The 20,833-nt window shown below is 39.2% G+C and overlaps 1 protein-coding gene across 6 annotated transcripts in view; it reads right to left on the bottom strand.

Annotated features, from left to right (window-relative positions):
* Window positions 1-10,633: 10,633 nt before the first annotated feature.
* Window positions 10,634-20,833, bottom strand: part of LOC101855153 (protein ADP-ribosylarginine hydrolase) — a 33,030-nt gene continuing 22,830 nt past the window's right edge. For all 6 annotated transcript variants that reach the window (XM_013089882.2, XM_005111523.3, XM_005111527.3 and 3 more), the window contains 5 exons: window positions 18,858-18,963; window positions 17,215-17,388; window positions 15,056-15,106; window positions 13,299-13,401; window positions 10,634-11,731 (listed from right to left, as the gene is read on the bottom strand). In XM_013089882.2, coding sequence (XP_012945336.1) covers window positions 11,573-11,731; window positions 13,299-13,401; window positions 15,056-15,106; window positions 17,215-17,388; window positions 18,858-18,963 — 593 coding nt within the window. In that variant the 3' untranslated portion in view covers window positions 10,634-11,572. The remainder of the gene's footprint in view (window positions 11,732-13,298; window positions 13,402-15,055; window positions 15,107-17,214; window positions 17,389-18,857; window positions 18,964-20,833) is intronic.

Below are 20,833 nucleotides of genomic sequence, written 5' to 3'. Positions count from 1 at the left end.
GCTTGTTCCGCAGTTCAAAGCACACACGCATGCACCACTCACCACACCACACTGTGACTGCTCACTAACAACAGTACATGTGTAGATCTAAGCTTAACGGAAGTTAACGCACTCTGTTTGCGACTGGTCGGCCTAGATCTAAGCCTACTTCTTTCATTTTGGCCACCAACGATGTCAAGCGCAAGAGAAAATTATGCTGTTCAATTGACAAAATATACAAAATAATCCAGGCTGTTGACAAAAAGCAAGCTCCACTGGCAGAGATTTGGCGTCAGTTCGACATTCCACAAGGGTCGATTCACATCATTATCAAGGATAGAGAGAAGATAGTGGTAGCATACTCCAATGGAAAGTTTGCTCTGGATCGAAAGAAGATGAGAGAGGAGATTACCCGATGCAGATGCTGTGGACCAAGCTCTTCTGATGTGGTTTAAGTAGGCAAGGAGAAAGTTGGTGCCAAAACCACTGTTCGTGGGTACTTGTGGCAAGGGAAACTACCCATGAATAAATACAGCTGGATTAGTCCTCAAATGCTTACTTTCCTTGCATTTCTAATTTAACAGGGATCGGATATAACAGGACTTTTTCTCTACTCCCACCATCCCTGTTATATCAGGTTTCCACTGTACTTCTGTTACGAAGATCTCTTTGAAACTTTGAGTATTTCTCAAAAAATCATTTTGACAGACTGCTATGCAAAGCGTACAGATCGGATTAACGAGTAAATTTCCTCTTTGGAAAGTGGTGGCACAGAGTTCCCCACGTCGTATGGATACAATAGTAAAACACGACGTATGGATAGGGTTAATATGCCAATGTTGGAGTTGAGCTGATGTGTAGGCATTTTGTGTTCAAATCAGTCATCATTTGTCTGTACCATTGTTGCTTCTTTACTCACAATGATAATTCAAGAATACTCTTTCACGTTCTCAACCTTGTTTCCATAATGTACAGAGGGGTCCGCTTAAATCGAAATATGTGAGACAGCCGGTCTGCAGTTTAGCTGGGTTTTCGGTTTCGAGAGGTTGCTCAAATAGAAGAAATAAAAGTCGATGAATTTCTTTTCTTTCGATTAACAGCTGTTTTCAGATTAAATGTGTATGGTGTATGTGGACTCAACTGTACCTATTGATTTATCTGAACTGGCTTCCACAGCTCCACCCCCTTTCTGATATAATATTAGTGTGTTTGTGTGTGTGTCTATGTGTGCATGTGTTTAACAATGAGGAAATGAAAGATTTTTTTTCTATTTTCCATCTAAAAATTTGTTCTCAGTGGGGGTATTCATGTATTTGTTAAAGTAGTGGGTGGAGGGTGGGTACTTCAGTACAGTTTGTCCCTTCTTTCTGGTCAAACATTTATCTTCCTTGTCATTCCTCCATTTTTTTTTTGTATGTTACTCTCTAGTAACAACACCTCAAATCTTCAACACTTATTTGACCTTGTTGCAAGTGCCACTAAACTCTCACTAAAACTAAACCAAACAAGGACACCAAAGTTGTTGTCTCAATGCAGTCGGTGTGTTGTCTTTTTTTCCACGGGTTACCATGTCTTTCTCAGGAGAATTTGGGTTAATTTAATTGGTGCTTTTTTTTATGTGTTCATTTCAATTGAAATTTTTTTTTTCATTTTTCCGGTTTTTTTGTGCTCATTGTTACTATAGAAATAAATGTCAGCTGCTCAGTGCAAGACTACGTCATGCAGCACTTTTCAAAGTGGCATATATAATAATAATAAATAACATACTGCGCATGATTTACATTTTCTAAAAAAATGCTCAATGCGCATTATATCGAAAAAGACATAACATCTTAAAAATTAATTGACATGCGTGTCTTGCACTATGTTGTGTATTTTTTATGAAAGGAAGAAAGTTGTATGTATTCCCATATCTTCTCATTTATTCCGGTAAGAATGCTGTCCTCCTTATTTTGATTGTTTTCCACCACCAGTTACTATGAGCATCTTCATCAGCATCATTATCACAGGAAGCAAAAGCTGGAGAGGCTAAAAGTAAAAGGCATTTTATGTACCAAAACCTGCTGCCAAGAGCGAAATGCTCGCAGCTAAAGGGATTTGAAAACAACAACAACGACAACATGTACCAGAACCTATCACTTTCACTATTTGATACTCTGTACTCTTTGCTGTTTATGTCAATTTCTTCTTTGTGATAAGATTGTATAAAAGAGGAAAATGATCGTGATACTTTTTTTTCTCCACAAGCTACCTCTTACCTCTTATTATCGTATGAGAAATGATCTCCATTTCAAATCGATGTCGTTCTATCTCCACTAGGACAGAATCTTGTACATGTACATATGGGGGTGATTGGAAAGTGCCACTGGTAGGTCCTACTTCTTCGCGTTACTTCAGTTGTTTCTTTCTGTCTGTCTTGCTTTTTCCCAGCACAAAATGACCAATATTGTGTGGATGTGCTTCTCTTTACTCAAACAAACGAACAGTCAATATAAATATATATATATATATATATATACAGTGGAATCCTGTTATAACGAGAGGGAGGGGACCGGTGCGAAATGTTCGTTATAGCAGGATTCTCGTTATTAGGGATCCAGTAATAAATTCAAGGGAAATAGTAAAGTAGGCCTAATCTATGAATTTGGTGTTCTGTTTATTCCTTTTTGTATTTCCCCATATGATGATTTTGTTCAACATGATCTCTAGGTCTTTTTGATCAAAAATCGAATCAGGTTTCTTTCTCTAGCACTAGCAATGTTGACAAATCGGCTTTGGCGATCAGAAAGAAGGAGCTCTGGCTCTAGGCTAACTTGCCTGCTGTGTTGTTCCCCACCCCACCACACACTGTGGTGTGTTGCCTCTGCTTGCGCACGTCACACATTCACTCCATCTATCACAGTCACATCATTGTGACCTCTCCATCCCACACCAGAGAAGTGAGAGGCACGGTATGCCTAGATAATCTAGACTGGGCTGGCCTATCACGCGATGCGTTCTGCTTGTCTGCGTATGCCACACCCTCCCCACTCATTCGCTTCGGCCTTCATTGTTGGTTCGAATGGGCTCTCCCATTCTTTGTTTCGCTGGATCACCAACAACTTTCTCAACTGGCGAGGTTTTATAAGTTTAATTGGTCTGTGTGCTGTGCACAGCAGCCGCATTATTTCGCTATAACCGACTCGCATGACTGTCTGATTGCGCAAATGCAGTATTTTATTTACAAAGATAAAGAAGGGAAAAAAACGGGGTTTTAGAATAGTGTCTTTATAGCAGACTTCTCGTTGTTTCAGGACTCGTTATATATATATATATATATATATATATATATATATATATATATATATATATATATGTATCTTTTTTACTTTCCAAGAAAACCAAAAAGAACCAAGAGTGAAGCAAAGCAGCTTGGAATGTTGGGAAGCTTTCTGAAAGCGGGACTATCAGTATAGTATCTGTGAAATTGCCTCAGTAGGTGGTTGGCAGGTGCTCCGGTGTAATTTTCTTCTTCTTTTCTATCAAACATCGGTCGTCCTTATCTCTCCTCCTTTTTGGGGTTTGTTACTCTCTTGTGATACAATACTTTACCTTCAGTACATAACCTAACTGTGTTCCAAGTGCCATAAAATGTCTATTAATTTTTTTTTTAATTGTCTTAGCAGCTTACACAATCTTTATTGCATCATTTTGTATTATGCTCTCAGGTAGACAGTGAGACAAACTGAACTTATGCCGGCTTGCTAAAAATAGTCACAAACTGATGGCCACCTGTCTTGTTCACAAGACCATAACAGGCCAAGATAGCTGACTTGTATTCAGTCAGTTTAGTCTACGGATATTCACGTCATGCATCTTTTTACTAGATCTAGTGTAGACAGACGTAATTGCTCTTTTGAATGCTCAAAACTCAACAAAATCATATTAAAAATATTTATACACTTATACTAGTTGTGTTTCCTTGGACTTTTTTGGTCTCTTTTTTTCCCCCAAGTTTCTCGCATTCATTTATTGTCCAAAAAAAAATCTGTTAGAAATAAAATAACATGAAAGTTTGTGAATTTGCCTATGTGTATTTGAGCGTTTGTGTTTCAATCAGTTCTGCTGGGTTAGTGTTTAACTACCGGATTTTCTTCAGTTTAGTTGGGTTTTCTCTTTAAAGAGGCTGCTCAAATAGAAGAAAAATAATAGATCTAGTTAATTTAATTTTCTTTCAGTTTACTGCTTTTCAGATTAAACATGTATGATTTTTATTCAGCATAATTCATTGTATTTTGTATTTAAAACTAAAAAGATAAAACATGAAAGTACCGGTAGCGTAAAATGTGCACTGCAATCTTATTTTCACAAATTAACAATCATGTGGATTTGAAAGTACATGTAGTGGAACTCAGATACAACAAACTCAGATTCAACGAAACTCAAGATTCAGCGAAAGGAGTTGGATCCCTGTTTTTTATTTACAAAAATCAATTTAAAAAATCACTCAGATTCATCGAACACATGATCAATCAGCAGGCTCGTATTCAACAAAGTCGCTTGTGGATGAACAGGCCCCGCTGATGTGGCTTCTCTCTTTTTTCTCCCACAACAAACGTTAATTGTTCCTGGAAACCATCCATGATCTATGGCACGTGCATCGTGAACCATTACTCGCTTAGCCTATTGTTTATGTCTTATGCAACCCATCAGCAGCCTTCTTTCTCATCAACACACATGTTGTTAGCACTCACACATGTCTCATCGTGTGTCATGTGACATATAACTGTGTGTACATGTGTCTGGTGGAAGGGGGCACAAGTGGTCCGGTCATGGAACGTCAGTGGAGATACAAACATATCAGTTATTACTTATTTTTCCCCGGCTGCTGATCAATATTAAAACTGTCCCCGCGGTTTTAGGCCAAAAAAAAATTCTGAAATTATGCAAACCGAGCCCAAAAATGTGAAATTCTGTGATTCTGTTAATTTTAACAAAGAATGATAAAGGAAAATAATCAGGAATTATGAAAAAAAATGATCAAACTTTGCTAAATTATGCAGGGTGCATAAAACTTCGGGGACAGTTAAAATGATGAGCTTGTCTTGACATAGATCTACGTAATGAATTGTGTGCTGGACTGTGGAATCAAACATTGCCATGACTGTGTCAGGCTCTACACAACAACATAACTTTTTTGACAGTTTTGACAAATAATACCTCATAGATGACAGATGGCACAGGTGTACATTTGAATGAATCGGCCCTTTTGCACAGTGTGTGCTCGGTTAAGTTGGGTATATTGTCCAGGAATTTTCCAGCATTTCTTTGGTACGGCATCAAAGAAACGAAAATGCCTCTCGTTTGAAACCAAACTACTTTTGATAGAGAAAGTCGAATACATTAAACATTTCTTTCTCTGTGCCTGTAATTATCTACACAAAAACCTTATGTTTGTAATAATGAACACTCTGATTCAAAGAAACTAAAGGTCAGGTCTGAGGAGTTCGGTAAATCAGAGTTTTAGTGTATCTGTTCAACCTTTCTAATAAAAGTAACCCCAAACCTGACTGAATGAGACTAAATGTTTTAATTAAAAATAACATTGGTGGAAAAGTTGTGAAAACTGACAAAAATTTCTTTTCAGAAATTAAGGCGCAGAGGATCATTGTCAATATTATAACAAAAAGTGAAAGGCTGCTTCAGAACTGTAGATATATTTGCATGATTGGTGTAAAATTACTTTGACTTGTCTCAAGAGAGACAGTTGTCGTTTTGTGCACACATTGTCTCTTGCTGCTAAAAAGATAAAATACTCTTCCCCTTAGCTAAAAACAGCATCTGAATTCTGTCACCTCAATGATAATGATAGCGGGAAATCTGTCTGCTGTTTTCATATTATTTCGAGTTCTGCAAAGTCATCAAAACAGACTACATAAAATTGCAAATGACAAATTTGTGACATTTAATAGATGTGACATGAATGATATACTTCATGTGCGTACTTTATCATCAAAAGACATAGCTTTTGCATGAGCTACAGGTTATAAAGTAATCACCCTACAGCAGAAGTCAATTGCATAATTACAAAACAATTACAGCTTTTTATATATATTTTAAAATAGATCATATTTTGGCAAAAACAAGCACTTCTGTCTGTAAGTGTAATGTTTACCACAAACACAAAATGTATGACAATTGATCATAAATCATAAACAAAACTGATTAATGTGAACCAATTAGTTATTACATACATGTATAGTTGAAATGAAACTTGTTTACACAACTTAATTCTCTCTGAAAAGTAAAATTCTGCTTTAAGAGAACCATATCACCACAACAAACAGTAGAAGAGTGTGAGGTAGAACCACAATAACAGACAAGTAAAAGAGGGATAAAAAATGTAGTATGATCTTCTAGACCATGACTGTAAACCACCATGTTGTCTCATCAACAGAAAATATCTTAGGGTGTAAATGAATACTTACGGGAGAGGAGAGATAGAAAAAGCTGCAATTACAGCTTTATACATCTATTTAAAAATAGATATTTTTGCAAAAACAAGCATACTTCTGTAAGACTAATGTTTACCACAAACACAAAAAGTATAACAATTGATCATAAATCATAAACAAAACTGATTAATGAATGTGAACCAATTAGTTATTACATACATGTATAGTTGAAATGAAACTTGTTTACACAACTTAATTCTCTCTGAAAAGTAAAATTTCTGCTTTAAGAGAACCATATCACCACCACAAACAGTAGAAGAGTGTGAGGTAGAACCACAATAACAGACAAGTAAAAGAGGGATAAAAAATGTAGTATGATCTTCTAGACCATGGCTGTAAACCACCATGTTGTCTCATCAACAGAAAATATCTTAGGGTGTAAATGAATACTTAGGGGAGGGGAGGGATAGAAAAAGCTGCTCCCGCCCTCCCCAACCCCCTTTCCTCTAAAAGCTATGCATGAAACAAGAATACAAAACAGATGTTTGTTAAGGCCTTCACACACAGTGTATTATCGCAGTTCCATTTGAGCTCATTATTGTCGTATTTTTATTACATCCACAATTCATGTAATTTAGATAATATAATTTAATTAAGAGGCATGCTGCTTCAGCCCTGCCTGCCAGGGGGAAAAGAGGGAAAGAGGGGGAGGGGGGGGGGGAGGTTTACCCCTTGAGGTTGTGACAGAACATTCTTGCAGTAACACTGAGATAATATAGAAGCATCTTCCCCACACTGGGATCAAATCAACCTCTGAACAAAAGTCATTCCCAATACATTATATTTATATCCAATATCATCAGCAACAATTATGACACATTCTCAGAACATCATACCATCACATCACAAAATCTCAGAACTGAAGAACACCGCTAATCACACCCATATTTTCTCTACTCTATGCTACAACCAAGAGAGAAGCCCACAAGTTGAGCATAATATTCACCAAAAAAGTAGAAATGAAGTTTTTAAATGTTCAAAATGAAGTAAACTCTTCTCTACCAGAATTAATCTCGTTGGCCATACTATATATATCACGAAATTCTCTGTATAGCGACATGGTGCCCAGGTCCCAATTTTTTTCCTTATATGCCATTACTCATTATAACACCATAATTTTAGTAAAAACCATGTATAAAGCAACACCGAGTTGGTGGTAATCAGCAACTTGAAATTGAAAGTGAAGACGAAATTTCTAGTCCAATGAAAACCCCTGCTTTCTGACCAATGAAAACGCTTGACTAGCCAACCAATGATTCAGGATATTCACTCCCCTCGGGTCTGTTGTCGGGTATCAAAGATCGTTCATAACAAGATAGTTCACTCGGCCAAAAAAGTGTCCTCACATTGGTTTAGATGGCGCTGTAGTCTTTGTTTTAAAGCTCTCTTTCGTTTCTTCCGAGGAAGAATAGGAACAGCAGTTTTTTAGTTTAGATTTTATTGTTTTTCACACAAGTAGGGTAACTCTGTTCGAAGAGTTCGCACTTTTTTTAAGAGGGCACCACCCAACTTTGAGGACACTTTTTTAATTGGCTCAAAGAGAGGAGTGAACTACCTTGTTATGTACGATGTTTGCGGGTGTAAGGGACAGGGCTATCGACCCGTTATCAGTATCTCTGATCGCTAATCACAAAAAAATCATCACGATGTCCTTGAAACAAGCTGGTGAGATTGTCAGTGATTCACTTCTAATCGCCATGGTCTTGAAAGGACTGCCAGTGCGTTACCAGCTTTTCATTACTGTAACAACTCAGCGTGAGAAGGCTCAGACGTTTGCTGAATTCAAAGAAAGCCTTAGAAATCAAGAAGATGAAGTTACTGACAGCAGTGAATGCTCTGTTTTGAATATTCATTCCAGAACAAATGCTCAGAGATGACATTAACAGCCACCCAATAGGCAGCGGCAAGGGATCACGAAACCAGACCTGCACAGTCGAGGTGGTGCAATGAGTGTAAATCAAAAACGCATGACACTCAGTTCTGCCCCAATTGAAAAAGATGGTGTGACCACTGCAAAGTTAAGAATCATGATACCAAATACTGCAGGAAACTTAAGCCGTCTTCTGCAAATACGTAAACTCCAGCACAAGTGAGTCAAGTGACTTTACATTCTTCGTTGGGAGCAACACCAAAAACAATGAAGTTCATGTCGCCGATACCCTTCTTGTCGACAGTGGTGCCTCATTTCACATTGTCAATGACAAAAACAAATTCGTCACATTCAACTAATCATTTTTACACCTGCAAATCACGTCATTGAATATCAATAGCAGATGGAAGGAGATTGACAGACATGGCATAGGGACAAGGTGATGCTGTGATTTCACTCCGTGACACCCAGGGTATCGTTCACAAAGTTATCCTGAAAAATGCACTGTACGTTCCTACTTTTTCACAGGATATAATATATTTTCTGTTCCATCCGCTGTTGGAAAAAAGCTCTGACACAAAAATTGAGTTTTCCAAGGATTCAGGAATTCTGTCGAGCGGAAATTATAGCTTTGAAATAAAAAAAGAAAGAAAGTCTGTACTACTTGAATTCACTTCACCACCAAAATGCTGTATGCTCATTGGATGAGTGGCACAATATTCTTGGACATTGTAACAAGCAGGATATTATTTCTCTCAAAAAGTGTTTTAATGGCATGACAATCAAAGATCCAGTAGTAACTGGTGAAAATGACAATTGTGATGAGTGCCTTTTAGGTAAAATGACTCAGACAAGAAATCGACAACCTGACACTCATGCCAAGGCAATTCTTGAAAAGGTTCATGTTGACTTAGCTGGACCAATTGGAAAAAGATCTGACATGAAAATTGAGTTTTCCAAAGATTCAGGAATTCTGTCGAGTGCATACCTGACTGCTAAGGACAATTTCAAAAGCACTTTGTTGTGTTGATAACTTTTCTGGTTTATCCAATGTTTATTTTTTACAGAAGAAATCTGATACCAATGACATGCATTTCAGAAATTCTTGGCAGAAATGAGCCCTTTTGGTGATGTTAAATGTGTTAGAAGGTATGGTGGGGGAGAATTCACCTCAATCATCATCATCAGAAGAAGAAGGAGGAGGAGGAGGAGGGGGAGGGGGAGGGGGAGGAGGAGGAGGAGGAGGAAGAGGAAGAAGAAGAAGAAGAAGAAGAAGAAGAGGAAGGAGGAGGAAGAAGGAGGAAGGAGGAAAAAGGAGGAGGAAGGAGGAGGAAGAATTAATTTGAATCTCTTTTGATAAAAAATAAGATAAAGCATCACAGGTCTTCTCTTCATAGTCCTCATCAAAATGGGACAGCAGAGAGATCCTGGCGGACAATGAAAATTGTTCTGATAAAGACGCAAGAAGGTACAGAGAAATAGTTGGTGGCTTGATAAATGATATACATAATGACTGCTATCAGACCTGATCTCTCTTACATTGTAACAAAGTTGTCACAATTTATGGCAAAACCTGATACATACCATATGATATGGCTAAGCATGTGTTGAGATACCTTAAAGGTAGTTGATAAAAAAACTTCTCTTCAGGAAAACAGACAAACCGCTTGACCTTGTAGGCTTTTGTGATGCTGACTGGCGCAGCTCTGATGACCGCAAAAGCATAACTGGACATGGATTCTAACTTTGTGAAGGTGGTCCCTTGATTTGAAGGAAATCTAAGAAGCAGCCCACAGTGGCGCTATCAACATGTGAGGTGGAATACATGGCCTTGTCTGCTGCCACGCAGGAAGGTTGATTTATGAAAGCTTTGTTGAACGACATGGTTGACTTAATGTCCACCGATTCATTTTGCACTGTGACAATCGGGGAGCTATAGCTCAGGCTAAAAACCCAGTCCATCACAAAAGGTCAAAGCACATTGATATAAAATTTCATTTTATCAGAAATGAAATAAATAATGACAAGTTGCAACTGATTTACGTTCAATCATAAGAAAACATTGCTGATGTGTTTACAAAGCCATAAACAGATTAAAAAATGATAAGTTTATTGCTCTCTTAATGGGAAAATAAATTCTCATTTACTGTGTAGTGTGAACTGTTAAATGATTTTAATTTTCTGACATATTATGATACATGTATTTGATTATTTGTTACCTCCTGTTGTCAATCAGGGGTTCATAAGTTATGCTTTGCACAATTCAGATACGTATCTTTTAAGTATCTTCTTTTGTATTTTCTTCATGATATTTCCAGTTACCTTCATAAACTGATTTAATGCATATAGAATACATACATGTGTATTTTCTTGTTCAGAATAATCGTGCAAGACAAGACAGGGCCTGTGTATAGTACAGTAATAATACAGCAGTGCCAACCACAACACAGCAATCATGTGGACTGCATTGAATTTTTTAAGTGTAATCAGTTCATGATCATAAGTAATGCTGTCTGTGTGTATGTAGGCTATTATGTAATGTACATGTGGAAACTAGGAGTAGTGAGTGACGGACATGCATTCTACATGACCATCTGCATGCCCTTGAGGCTGTTCACAACTCTCCAAGTTTTTGGAAAACAGTACATCTTTTCTCTAATGTTAAAATTTGGGTTATTTCCCCTTCGTTACTTTTGACTATGACTATCATTTCATTCAGCAAAGTTAGTAAGCTGAGTTTAAGAGTGGGTATTAACACTTTGCGGCCTCATCTCGCCGATCGGCGATGTTTACCACCCAGTTTTTAAAAATTTTCCCCAAAGTGCCCTTGCTTTTGATGGCAAGAGTTTTTGCTATATGAGCCTTGTGATGGCAAAGTGTTAATAGATAAAATCACCTTAAAGAGGTATACCCGGTTTTATATATTTATCTGCTCTCATATCCATATATCATTATTATTATTATATTAGATATTGTAATGCGAATTACATGTTCTGATGTCATGAACGCTGGATCAGGATGATCCCCCTTTTTTTACAACTATAAACGCACTTCCTGTTTCCTGTTGAAGAAGAATAACACTATGTTTTGTCTACCTATTTATTGAACGAATGTAATCCACGAAAACAAACGATGTTCAACCCACAAAAAAAACACCAATCAACAAGGCCCTTCATCACTAAGTGCTTGAGGTTCTGTTTAGACAATCTTGAACAATGTGGGCATCATTTCAATTTGAAGACGCATTTTCTGAAGCTGCAGGTTCCTCAACCGTAACTTTGACTGCCTCTGCCATCACTGGCTGATCTTTTTCAGAATCTGCGTCAGGAAAAGCATACTTGTACAACTTTTCCCCCGCAGTCTCCAGCCGTTTTCTGTACTCCAGACGCTGGAACAGACAAGAATGGAGGGACAAAAGTTATTGAAAGCCTCCCGTGGACTGTCTAAATATTACATCTAGAGGTATAACATACAAGACTCAAAATTCTTTTAAGTTGCAACTTCAATTCACAGATTCAACCAGTCAGATGTTGTTTCCTCTGGGTTATACAGTGGAAACCATATAACAGGCCCGGTAATAACAGGGATTTTTTAAATCCCCGATTTTTCGTACTCTTTGTCTCTATTAAAAGTTATCGGCAATAATAGGGCCTCATCGGAGCCCAACCGGTTATAGCAGGGACAAAGGCTCGTTAACAATGTGTAAAAAGTAAGAGGAGAGAGAGAGAGAGAGAGAGACAGAGACAGAGAGAGAGAGAGAGAGAGAGAGAGAGAGAGAGAGAGAGAGAGAGAGAGAGTAACGCAGGCAGTGATGGAGCAAGCCCATGCAAGCCATGCCACTGCAAGCACACGCAGAGTGTGAAGCGAGAGAGGGCTGCACTGTGCTGCAGACCTCGATCTAGCCCGAAACCTAGCAACACGCACGCGTAATGACTAATGTGTCTACTGTCACCAACGATGTCAAGCGCAAGAGAAAATGCCTTTCAATTGACAACCCCCCCCCCCCCCCGAAATAATCCAGACCGTTGACAAAAAGCAAGCTACACTGGCAGAGATTTGTCGTCAGTTCGACATTCCACAAGGGTCGATTCACACCATTATCAAGGATAGAGAGAAGATAGCGGCAGCATACTCCAATGGAAAGTTTGCTCTGAATCGAAAGAAGATGAGACTACCCGATGCAGATGCTGTGGACCAAGCTCTTCTGATGTGGTTTAAGGAGGCAAGGAGAAAGTCGGTGCCAAAACCCTTGTTCGTGGGTACTTGTGGCAAGGGAAACTACCCATGAATAAGTACAGCTGGATTAGTCCACAAATGCTTACTTTCCTTGCATTTCTGATTTAACAGGGATCGGATATAACAGGACATTTTCTCTACTCCCACCATCCCTGTTATATCAGGTTTCCACTAAATTCTCTGTTCACACCAATGCAAACTGGCTATTTGGCAATCAAACAGTAGAGAGACATAATTTAGAAGTAAAAGATAGACACACGCTCCCAACAAGCTGCAACTCTATAGGGTCTCCTGGGGACCGAGATGGTATATTGTGTCTTCTGTCCTTGGGGGACACACAACAGTAATGCGTTCTTTTAACTTACACACGTTAGGTACACTCTTCCTCTGAAACAATAGTCGGCAGCCATCGTCTCTAACGTTCATGACCATCATCATTGCCTTTCTCCCACTGCATTAGGGTATAGGCCATGAACAAGCATGTCCCACCTTTCCCTACCCTGATCGCCATGAGAGAAGATATTCCAGTAAAAGTAAAATATAGCCCCCATCAATTTCAAACATGTTTGACTTAGTAAACATATCAAGGGTCACCGTGGAGGTCACTCTGGGATAGAAACTATGTCTTACAGGAGCAAGAAATCCTCAAAATATGAAAAGATTGGTTGAGTGGGGAAGGGGGGGGGTTACACTCTACTTTTATCAATATTCCTACTTACACTGTAGTTTCCATTTGGAACACCTTTGTATCCATAGAGAACTCCAAACCAGCAACCAGCCATAACACCTGTACTATCACTGTCGCCTCCGTGGAACATGCCTCTAAAATATAGAAAGAAAAAAAAGACATAAACAAATAGCTATACATTGAATTTTTCCCTTTACTAATTCAGTCAGCTAAAAAAAAATGTTTGGCTGGTTGGTTGATTGAATTGGTTGTATTTGAGTCTGTTATTGTATTATTTTCTTTCCAAGCACAATTGCATGTTGGTAGCTATAAGGAACCACTAAAAAGTTCTACATCTCTGTTCTTTCCCTCTGTCTATGATCTTGCCTTTTCTCTGAACTAAAAAGCTGTCAGTGAGTTGAAGTGCGTCTTAAAAAATGTTCTTTTAAAAAAATTAAATGTAGTTGTTTTTACAGCCCCGCTGACACAATTTAGGTCTCAGAGGGATACAACACCCTTGCAGAAAGACTGTTGGTGAGTTACTCAAGAAGAAGAATTGTCTTTAACCTTTGACTAAGGCAGGGCTGAGACAGTATAAGAAAGCCTTGTAACTCTTCAGAAAAAAAAAAACTCCTGCGGTTCTTCAGTCTACAGCAGAAATCAAACCTGGGATATCAGTTTAACAAGACAAGTGTTTTATTGTAGTCTCCCCATAATACTGACTTACCCTCCTCCCTTCCAAGAAAATCTCGCTAAACTCCCAAAAAAGCAACAAAAAACAAAAACAAATGTAAAAAAAAAAAAAAACAACCGAAACAATTAACCAACCATACAAAAGACAATAAAAACAAACAAAAACCCCTAAAACAACAAACAAAAAAACTCAAGTTCGAAACAAAACAAAGCAAAACCAGTTAAACAAACCAAACCCACAAAACTGACACATTCTTAATCTTATCAACCACACAGTGCACCCTGCTAGTGTCTCTGCACTATAATTATTCAAAGCGCTGGAGGTTTAAAGTAGGAAAGAGGGTCCAAGCAGAAAGTTCTGTTTTATGACACATCGATTAAAACCTTAACAAACCAGCACAATGCAATCAAAAGAGCTTTGAACTAAATACTCATTTATTCATTCCACTGCAGGCAAAAGAAGGAGGGGCAGACCACTAGTATTTTACATAGAGAATACAGCGAGCTGGACAGTACAGAACTCTCTAAGGCAGAAATGTTCTACATGACCAATAGAATAGAAGAACTGAGACAACAGACATGGCATGTATCAGCACTGACCTATACTGATGAAGATGTGTCTATGTTGTAATGCTTCAGCTTTTTGCTGCAATCAACAGAGAACATGAGTTTGGTTTGGGGAAGTTTTTCATCAAGTGTCTCTTTCTGTCTGCTTGTGGAAGCTGTATCCCACTCAACCAAGGATGGCCATGATAGGCGAGGCTGAAGCAGCTCACCTCATTTATGGTCTAAATAATTTTTTAAATCCCAAAACAATAAAAACATTCTTCCTCTCTTTCCTTGCCCTCCCCTGCTAGATCTCAGGGGTAGTTGATAGCTCAAGCTGGTTCTTCAACCTGCAGTTCAACTAACTGTACGTATGTGACTATTTTTATTTCTTCCAAGGGCCCTTCGCCCTCAGGCAGCCATATTACGATGTCAAAGGTACACTCCATAATTTTACACTGACTAGAGTATTTTCACTTTTGGTAGGTGTTGATGAAAATGTTGAAAACTTGACTCATTCATTCATTAACTCCTTAAAAACTTTTGAAAAAAAACACAAAGTCCACTAACCTGTTACAGAGTTCTGACCAGTTGTCTCCTGCCCCAAGCAGAGCATCATACCTGAAACAGAACGTCCATGCATGAAGTATGATAGCCAGTGTAAGATCTGGAGCAAGGCTAAAAGGGGTAGGGTTCACATATACGTGGTCAGATTTGGGAAAACAGGAGAGCCATACGTAGCAATGTGACAAAATCAGTCACTTGTCACATTCAGCTGTTTCAAAATATTGGTGGTGTTGGGGTGAACGGATTCTAAGCTAAGTTTTTAAAATTCCCAAAAGCCTTGGTAAAAAAATTTCTGCCACAAATGACACTCAGCTACAATGTACCACCAGTACAATGAAAGCGTAATAGTAATATGTGAGGGTGATATGCCAGAGTGGGGGTGTGTAGTGAATTATATGCCATGTCACACATGCGTGAACGTTTCTCTATACCAGATTTAGTTTTGTTTAGTATGGGGTTTTATGGCGCTCGCAACTGCTTTCTCTATACCATATATATGATGTAGAGGTAGTAGTATGCAATACAAGGAGTCTCTCCATCCCCAAATCCGTCCATTAACTATACAAATGGTTGTTTCTGAGCCAGAGGTGCTGTGAACGAATCTTCACAAGTGATCAGTTCGTTATCTGTACATTCGTTTGTGAGTATTATCAGCGAACCATTCATTACTCGCTGATGCTGAATTTGCAAACCTGACCCAACACTAGAGATTGGGTAAAACATCAAATCTCTCAAAACTGTGATTTCACCTACCTAGCTTATGGTGACTATAACTTTAGAACCAAAGCAGATAGATTAAAAGTGTTCCACTAACACATCTAGCAAAAATAAATTAAATCTTTAATACGATACCAATGACGTTTTATTGTCAGAATCTGACATGTAACTCATTTCATCCCGAATAGGCAATAAAAGTTAGATGAAAAAAAACTTAATTGAATACTAACAATTAAATCTAAACATTAATATATTCCTATCCTCTTTCTGTTTCTTCTTGTGATGTTGAAATATCATTGCATGTAGTAGGTACCAGAAACTAAATTTTCCAAGTTGCTGTATGCCAAATTTATCTGTTCCATTTGAAAGGCCTATATCCACTGAGCATTTGGGTACCATTCTTTAACCTCTCCGTCAATTTTCTAAGAAAATTGAAGTTGTTTAAAATTTGATCAAATTTGTTTAAGTCAGTCACTGGCTGCAACCCCATGTTTGACAGACATAAAAAAAGTACCAAGTGCACTAAACATCTCCACATTAACAGAGTACAATCACTATAACAAATATATGGAGCCTAATTTTTTTCAAGACAGTGAGATCTTTACAAATCAGTATTTTATCGCCTCAAACACGACGATCTGTCGTTATTTCGACAAAAACACCGAGCGTTGACACGGCGGCGGCGCACCGGCCCCCGCAGCGAGCGAGTCTGCTCTATACTGTAGTGTACCCCGCGTGCGGGGTCACATGCTTTCCGAGTCTCGCGGAAGGATTGATGAAAAATAATTCTAAGTTAATAACTTTATTCTAATAGAAAATAAACTGACCTTTTAATGGATACCTGTTATAAGTCGGTATTATACATATTTTGTGTAAAAAGGGATACTTTAAACATTTTGACGGTATTTTTAAAAGCTTTCTATAAAGACGCCAAAGGCTAAACTTATATCACGGGAAAGCCCGTTTAAAGCTCTACAATGAAAAGACGGTATTTAATCATCCCTCGTTCCGCGAAGCATTTGAATGCACGCGTGTCAATTTTTCAACCGGCCGACCTCGCATTCCGACCGCGAGGGGCTTCGCTTTCGTCGGCGATTCTCCAGCTCCTAATAATCGGACATATAAACAACTTACACCATTGTAACGAGGAAAAGCTGAACTTTTACAAGGTGTACGGTATTTGGTGTTTTATTGCGAAAGAGCAAAGAATTACCCCGATTTTACCGATACCACGCGGTTGGAAGGCCGCGAGTGCCCGCGAGGCCGTGTTTACGCTACCTACATGTAGCATACTTACTTACGTTCTCATAAATCAAAAACTGTTTGATACAAATAAGATCATTAGCAAGGTAGGCCTACCCATAAAAGAGACAAAAAACCTGAAACACCTCCACCCCCCCCACCCCCCCATACAAAAACCCCACAAACAAATAAACAAAGCTTACGCTATCATGGGAGCATCGTGACCGCTGGCTCCCCCCCATCCACTGAAGCTGACACTCTTCACAAACTGGTCCCGCTCCGCAAAGCCGTACTGCTCCGGAAACTTGGCCTCGGACTTGCCATCTGTTAGTCCACGCAGCTCCAAATAATCCTGCCACTTTTTTTCGAAATAACCCCTGAAAGGAAACAAATTTGTGTGTTTGTTTGAGTACAGAGGTGCACACGGACCAGCACCTGTGGTGTAACGGTCAGGCACTTCATCATCACACGCAAACCTGAGTTCAGTTCCTGTGTGGGGAGACTTTTTATCGACTATCTCCGTACTTCTGTTGGGACGTTCCATCCCTCTTTCTGAGCCCAAACTCCATCTGATAGGACAGAGCCAAGTTGGTGGAGACCGGCGTCTGTGCTGTGGTGATTAGGCGCTTCGCAATTGCATGCAGAAGACGTGACTTCGATTCCCATGTTGATTATGAGGAGGGTTTTTTTTTTCATTGACAATTTCTGTAATTTTCTACTTGGACATTGTATCTTTCTCTGCCAAAGTTGGCCCTGACAGGAATGTAGAAGCAGCCCAACTCCTAAACGATTTAACCTCTGTCAATGGAAGGGCAGAACACCTACAATTACAACCCATATTATACTTTCAAATGTCCCTTTGGGGATTCAAACTAGGTTATCTGCCCAACAGTCTCACATGATGTCAACTAAAAACTATTATTAGTGCCCACTATCACAGTGTAATCATGAAGGGAGCAAAGTTAAAACTTAACTCTTATCCTGCGTCTGTGCCCAGATGCTTATCTTATCAGCAACCGATTACGTCAGACGTGCCGGGCAGGCCTCCGGGGTCACTCAGTGTGTACTGTTGGTGTACAGCGCACTGGGAAACGTGTGTTTCCGCCATGAATACCGCGGGAGTGTTTTAACCAATGATGAAAATAACGCTCTATCTTTCATAGCTTTCTATTCATAAAGTGTTACAAACAAATGAATAACCCCCTCTCACAAGCTGATAAGACATTACGAGTAGTTACGCCCTTTCGAATAACCTTTCTGGACACTCTTGTTGTTATGAATGACCTGAGGTTCGAAAGGGGATAATTTAGGTCAATTTCCGAATGTTTTACACTCAAATTGTTCTTTGTACCTGCACAATGGTATTCAAAACTATCAAACAAGCTTATTTTTTGTCAGGTAGTATCATTTCATACAAAATCAAGCTCATTTGAAATATTTTGTATAGAAAAATGGAAGTCTTGTTTCCTGACTATCCTTTCGAACTCCTCATGTCTAAGTGGGTCAATTTCTTCTATAATTTCATTGGACGAACATCTAGAGCTATCAACTTGGCATGTTTAGAATGAGACGTATGCCTCGATTATGAACCAACGCAGGCGGTTCTAGAAGAAGGCCACAAACGCACACAAACTCAAGCAGACTGACGCACACACACTTGACCTGCGTGAATGGGGATCCGACTCCGGACCCAAATGACACATAAGAGGCTGCGCGTGCGCTGAGCCAGGAGCTACACTGATTCGGGACCAGAACGTAGGCGAGGTGCCGAAATAGGCTTATCGGGCGACATAAACCCGGCTCCCGCAGGATGAGGGTTAAACACCAGCAAAGCAAAAGTACTCACCAGGCTTCTTCATTTTCTGAAACACAATACTCGCTTGATCGGATGTAGTCCAGTGCTTTGGGCAATGTTTCCATTAAACCTTGACCCCAGCTCTGAATGGGTCGACCTAAAAGTGTTTGAAAAAAAAATCTACCATCAATACCACACATACTCAGTGTCCTAGGTGAAACTCCCATTAGGAAAGAGTCAACCTCTGTCTTTTCAACAGATAAAGATAATGACAAAAAGGTTGCATGAAACCCTAAATGCAAGAAATTTACTTTGGATGAATCAGGTAAGTCCCTTCTTCACTGTGAACACATATGTTGAAGTGAAGAAGGGTCTTCTCTGCCTGAAAAGGGTCACACAAGATTTCTTGTGCGGAGGCGTTTCTACAACCTTTTTGTGACTTTCTTGAGTGATCTAACCTCTTTTACTCAGCTTAAATAGTTTATTCATAAAATTCAATGGCCAAAAACTACCACAGCCAAGACTGTCCCCGTCGTTTTATGCAAGAAAAATTCTGAAATTATGCAAACTGAGCCCAAAAATGTGAAATTATGCGATTCTGTTAATTTTGACAAAGAATGATAAAGGAAAATAATCAGAAATTAGGCAAAAAAAAGATCAATTTTGCTAAATTGTGCGGGGTGCATAAAATTGCTGGGACAGCCAAGAGGGAAGCCCTGGAGAACCCATTTGGTACAGAACAATAAGCATGAGTTTGAGTTTGCGTGAAGAGAAGCAAATTGACAAGATAACGCTCATTTCGTGCAAGGAAAAAGCAAGACAGACAGACAAGAATAGAGGGAAAGCATTCAAGTAGGATATAACCAGTGGCCTCTCCTTCAACTTCCCGCGCCATAAACATGGTAGGCCTATTAGAATTTTAAAAAGACTTTTTGTACTAAAAAAAACAACCCAACATGCACACAGTAAAAAAAAAAGACACTTTGTGCATAGAGGCCAAAACACAACACACATGGTAGATTCCACCTGTATGTCTCCAGTCTTTGTTTTATTTGTTTGAGTCACGAGAAGCACAGACATTGACACAATGACTGCCATTTAAACGTGGGCGGTGGGGGCAAAAGAGTGAGAAAGATAAGACAGAAACAAATGAGTGAAAGAAAAGTACTTGTACTTACACACAGGGTTACCATAACAGGATCGTTTTTTATTTTAAAACAGTGTTAGTAAGAGTTTTACACCACTCGCAACACAAATAAGTTATGTAAGGGCTGGGGGTGTGGTGTATGACAGGGAGTGATGCTGACCACACCGCATGACTGGCTCGCCACGCGTGCAATCATGCTGTGGGACATGCGCAGTGCGGATGGCAAGAGGCGTAACTTTCTGTAAGCCAATGATATGAAAGGAAAGGAATGACGAAGGAGTCGGCTGTGCACATGTGAGATTTTTTGCTTTCCACTTTCATTCATCCTCTTGCTTTCACACCGTCAACACGTTCATCAAGGGAGCTAACCAGCTTAATTGTTTTAATTTTAAAGTTCTTTTTTTTTTACCTCCCTTGATTTTCTCTCTATTTCTTTGTATTTGGGGCTTTCAGGGACTTGACGAATTATACAAATCTCGAACACTATTTCCAACCCCCGACGAATTCGAGTTACCCGTGTTTGACTGTATAGACATGACTTGTTTGTTTGTTTGTTTGAGTAAAGAGAAGCACATCAACACATTGATGGTTAGTTAGTGCAGGAAAAAGCAAGAAAGATAGAAACAAACGAGGGAAAGAAAAGAAGTAGGACCTACCAGTGGTGCCCTCCAACCATCCACCCATACATGATCAACTGGGTGCATCAGTTGCTATAACAACCAGTTTAAACTGACAGTGAGGAAGTTTACAAAACTTTTGAACGCAACATACATCTATAAAAGCCCATGATGGAACCCCCAGGGGAGAAAAAAAGAGAGGAAGGCCCAGGTCCCCCTGGGAGTGAGGTCAAGAGGCAGATTTCAGGCATAATATAAGACAC

The sequence above is a fragment of the Aplysia californica genome, unplaced genomic scaffold, assembly GCF_000002075.1.
Source record: "Aplysia californica isolate F4 #8 unplaced genomic scaffold, AplCal3.0 scaffold01072, whole genome shotgun sequence".
In the NCBI taxonomy this organism is placed as follows: Eukaryota; Metazoa; Mollusca; class Gastropoda; order Aplysiida; family Aplysiidae; genus Aplysia; species Aplysia californica.
The sequence above is the reverse complement of the archived record's forward strand: the minus strand, read 5'-3'. Positions and strand labels throughout refer to the sequence as shown.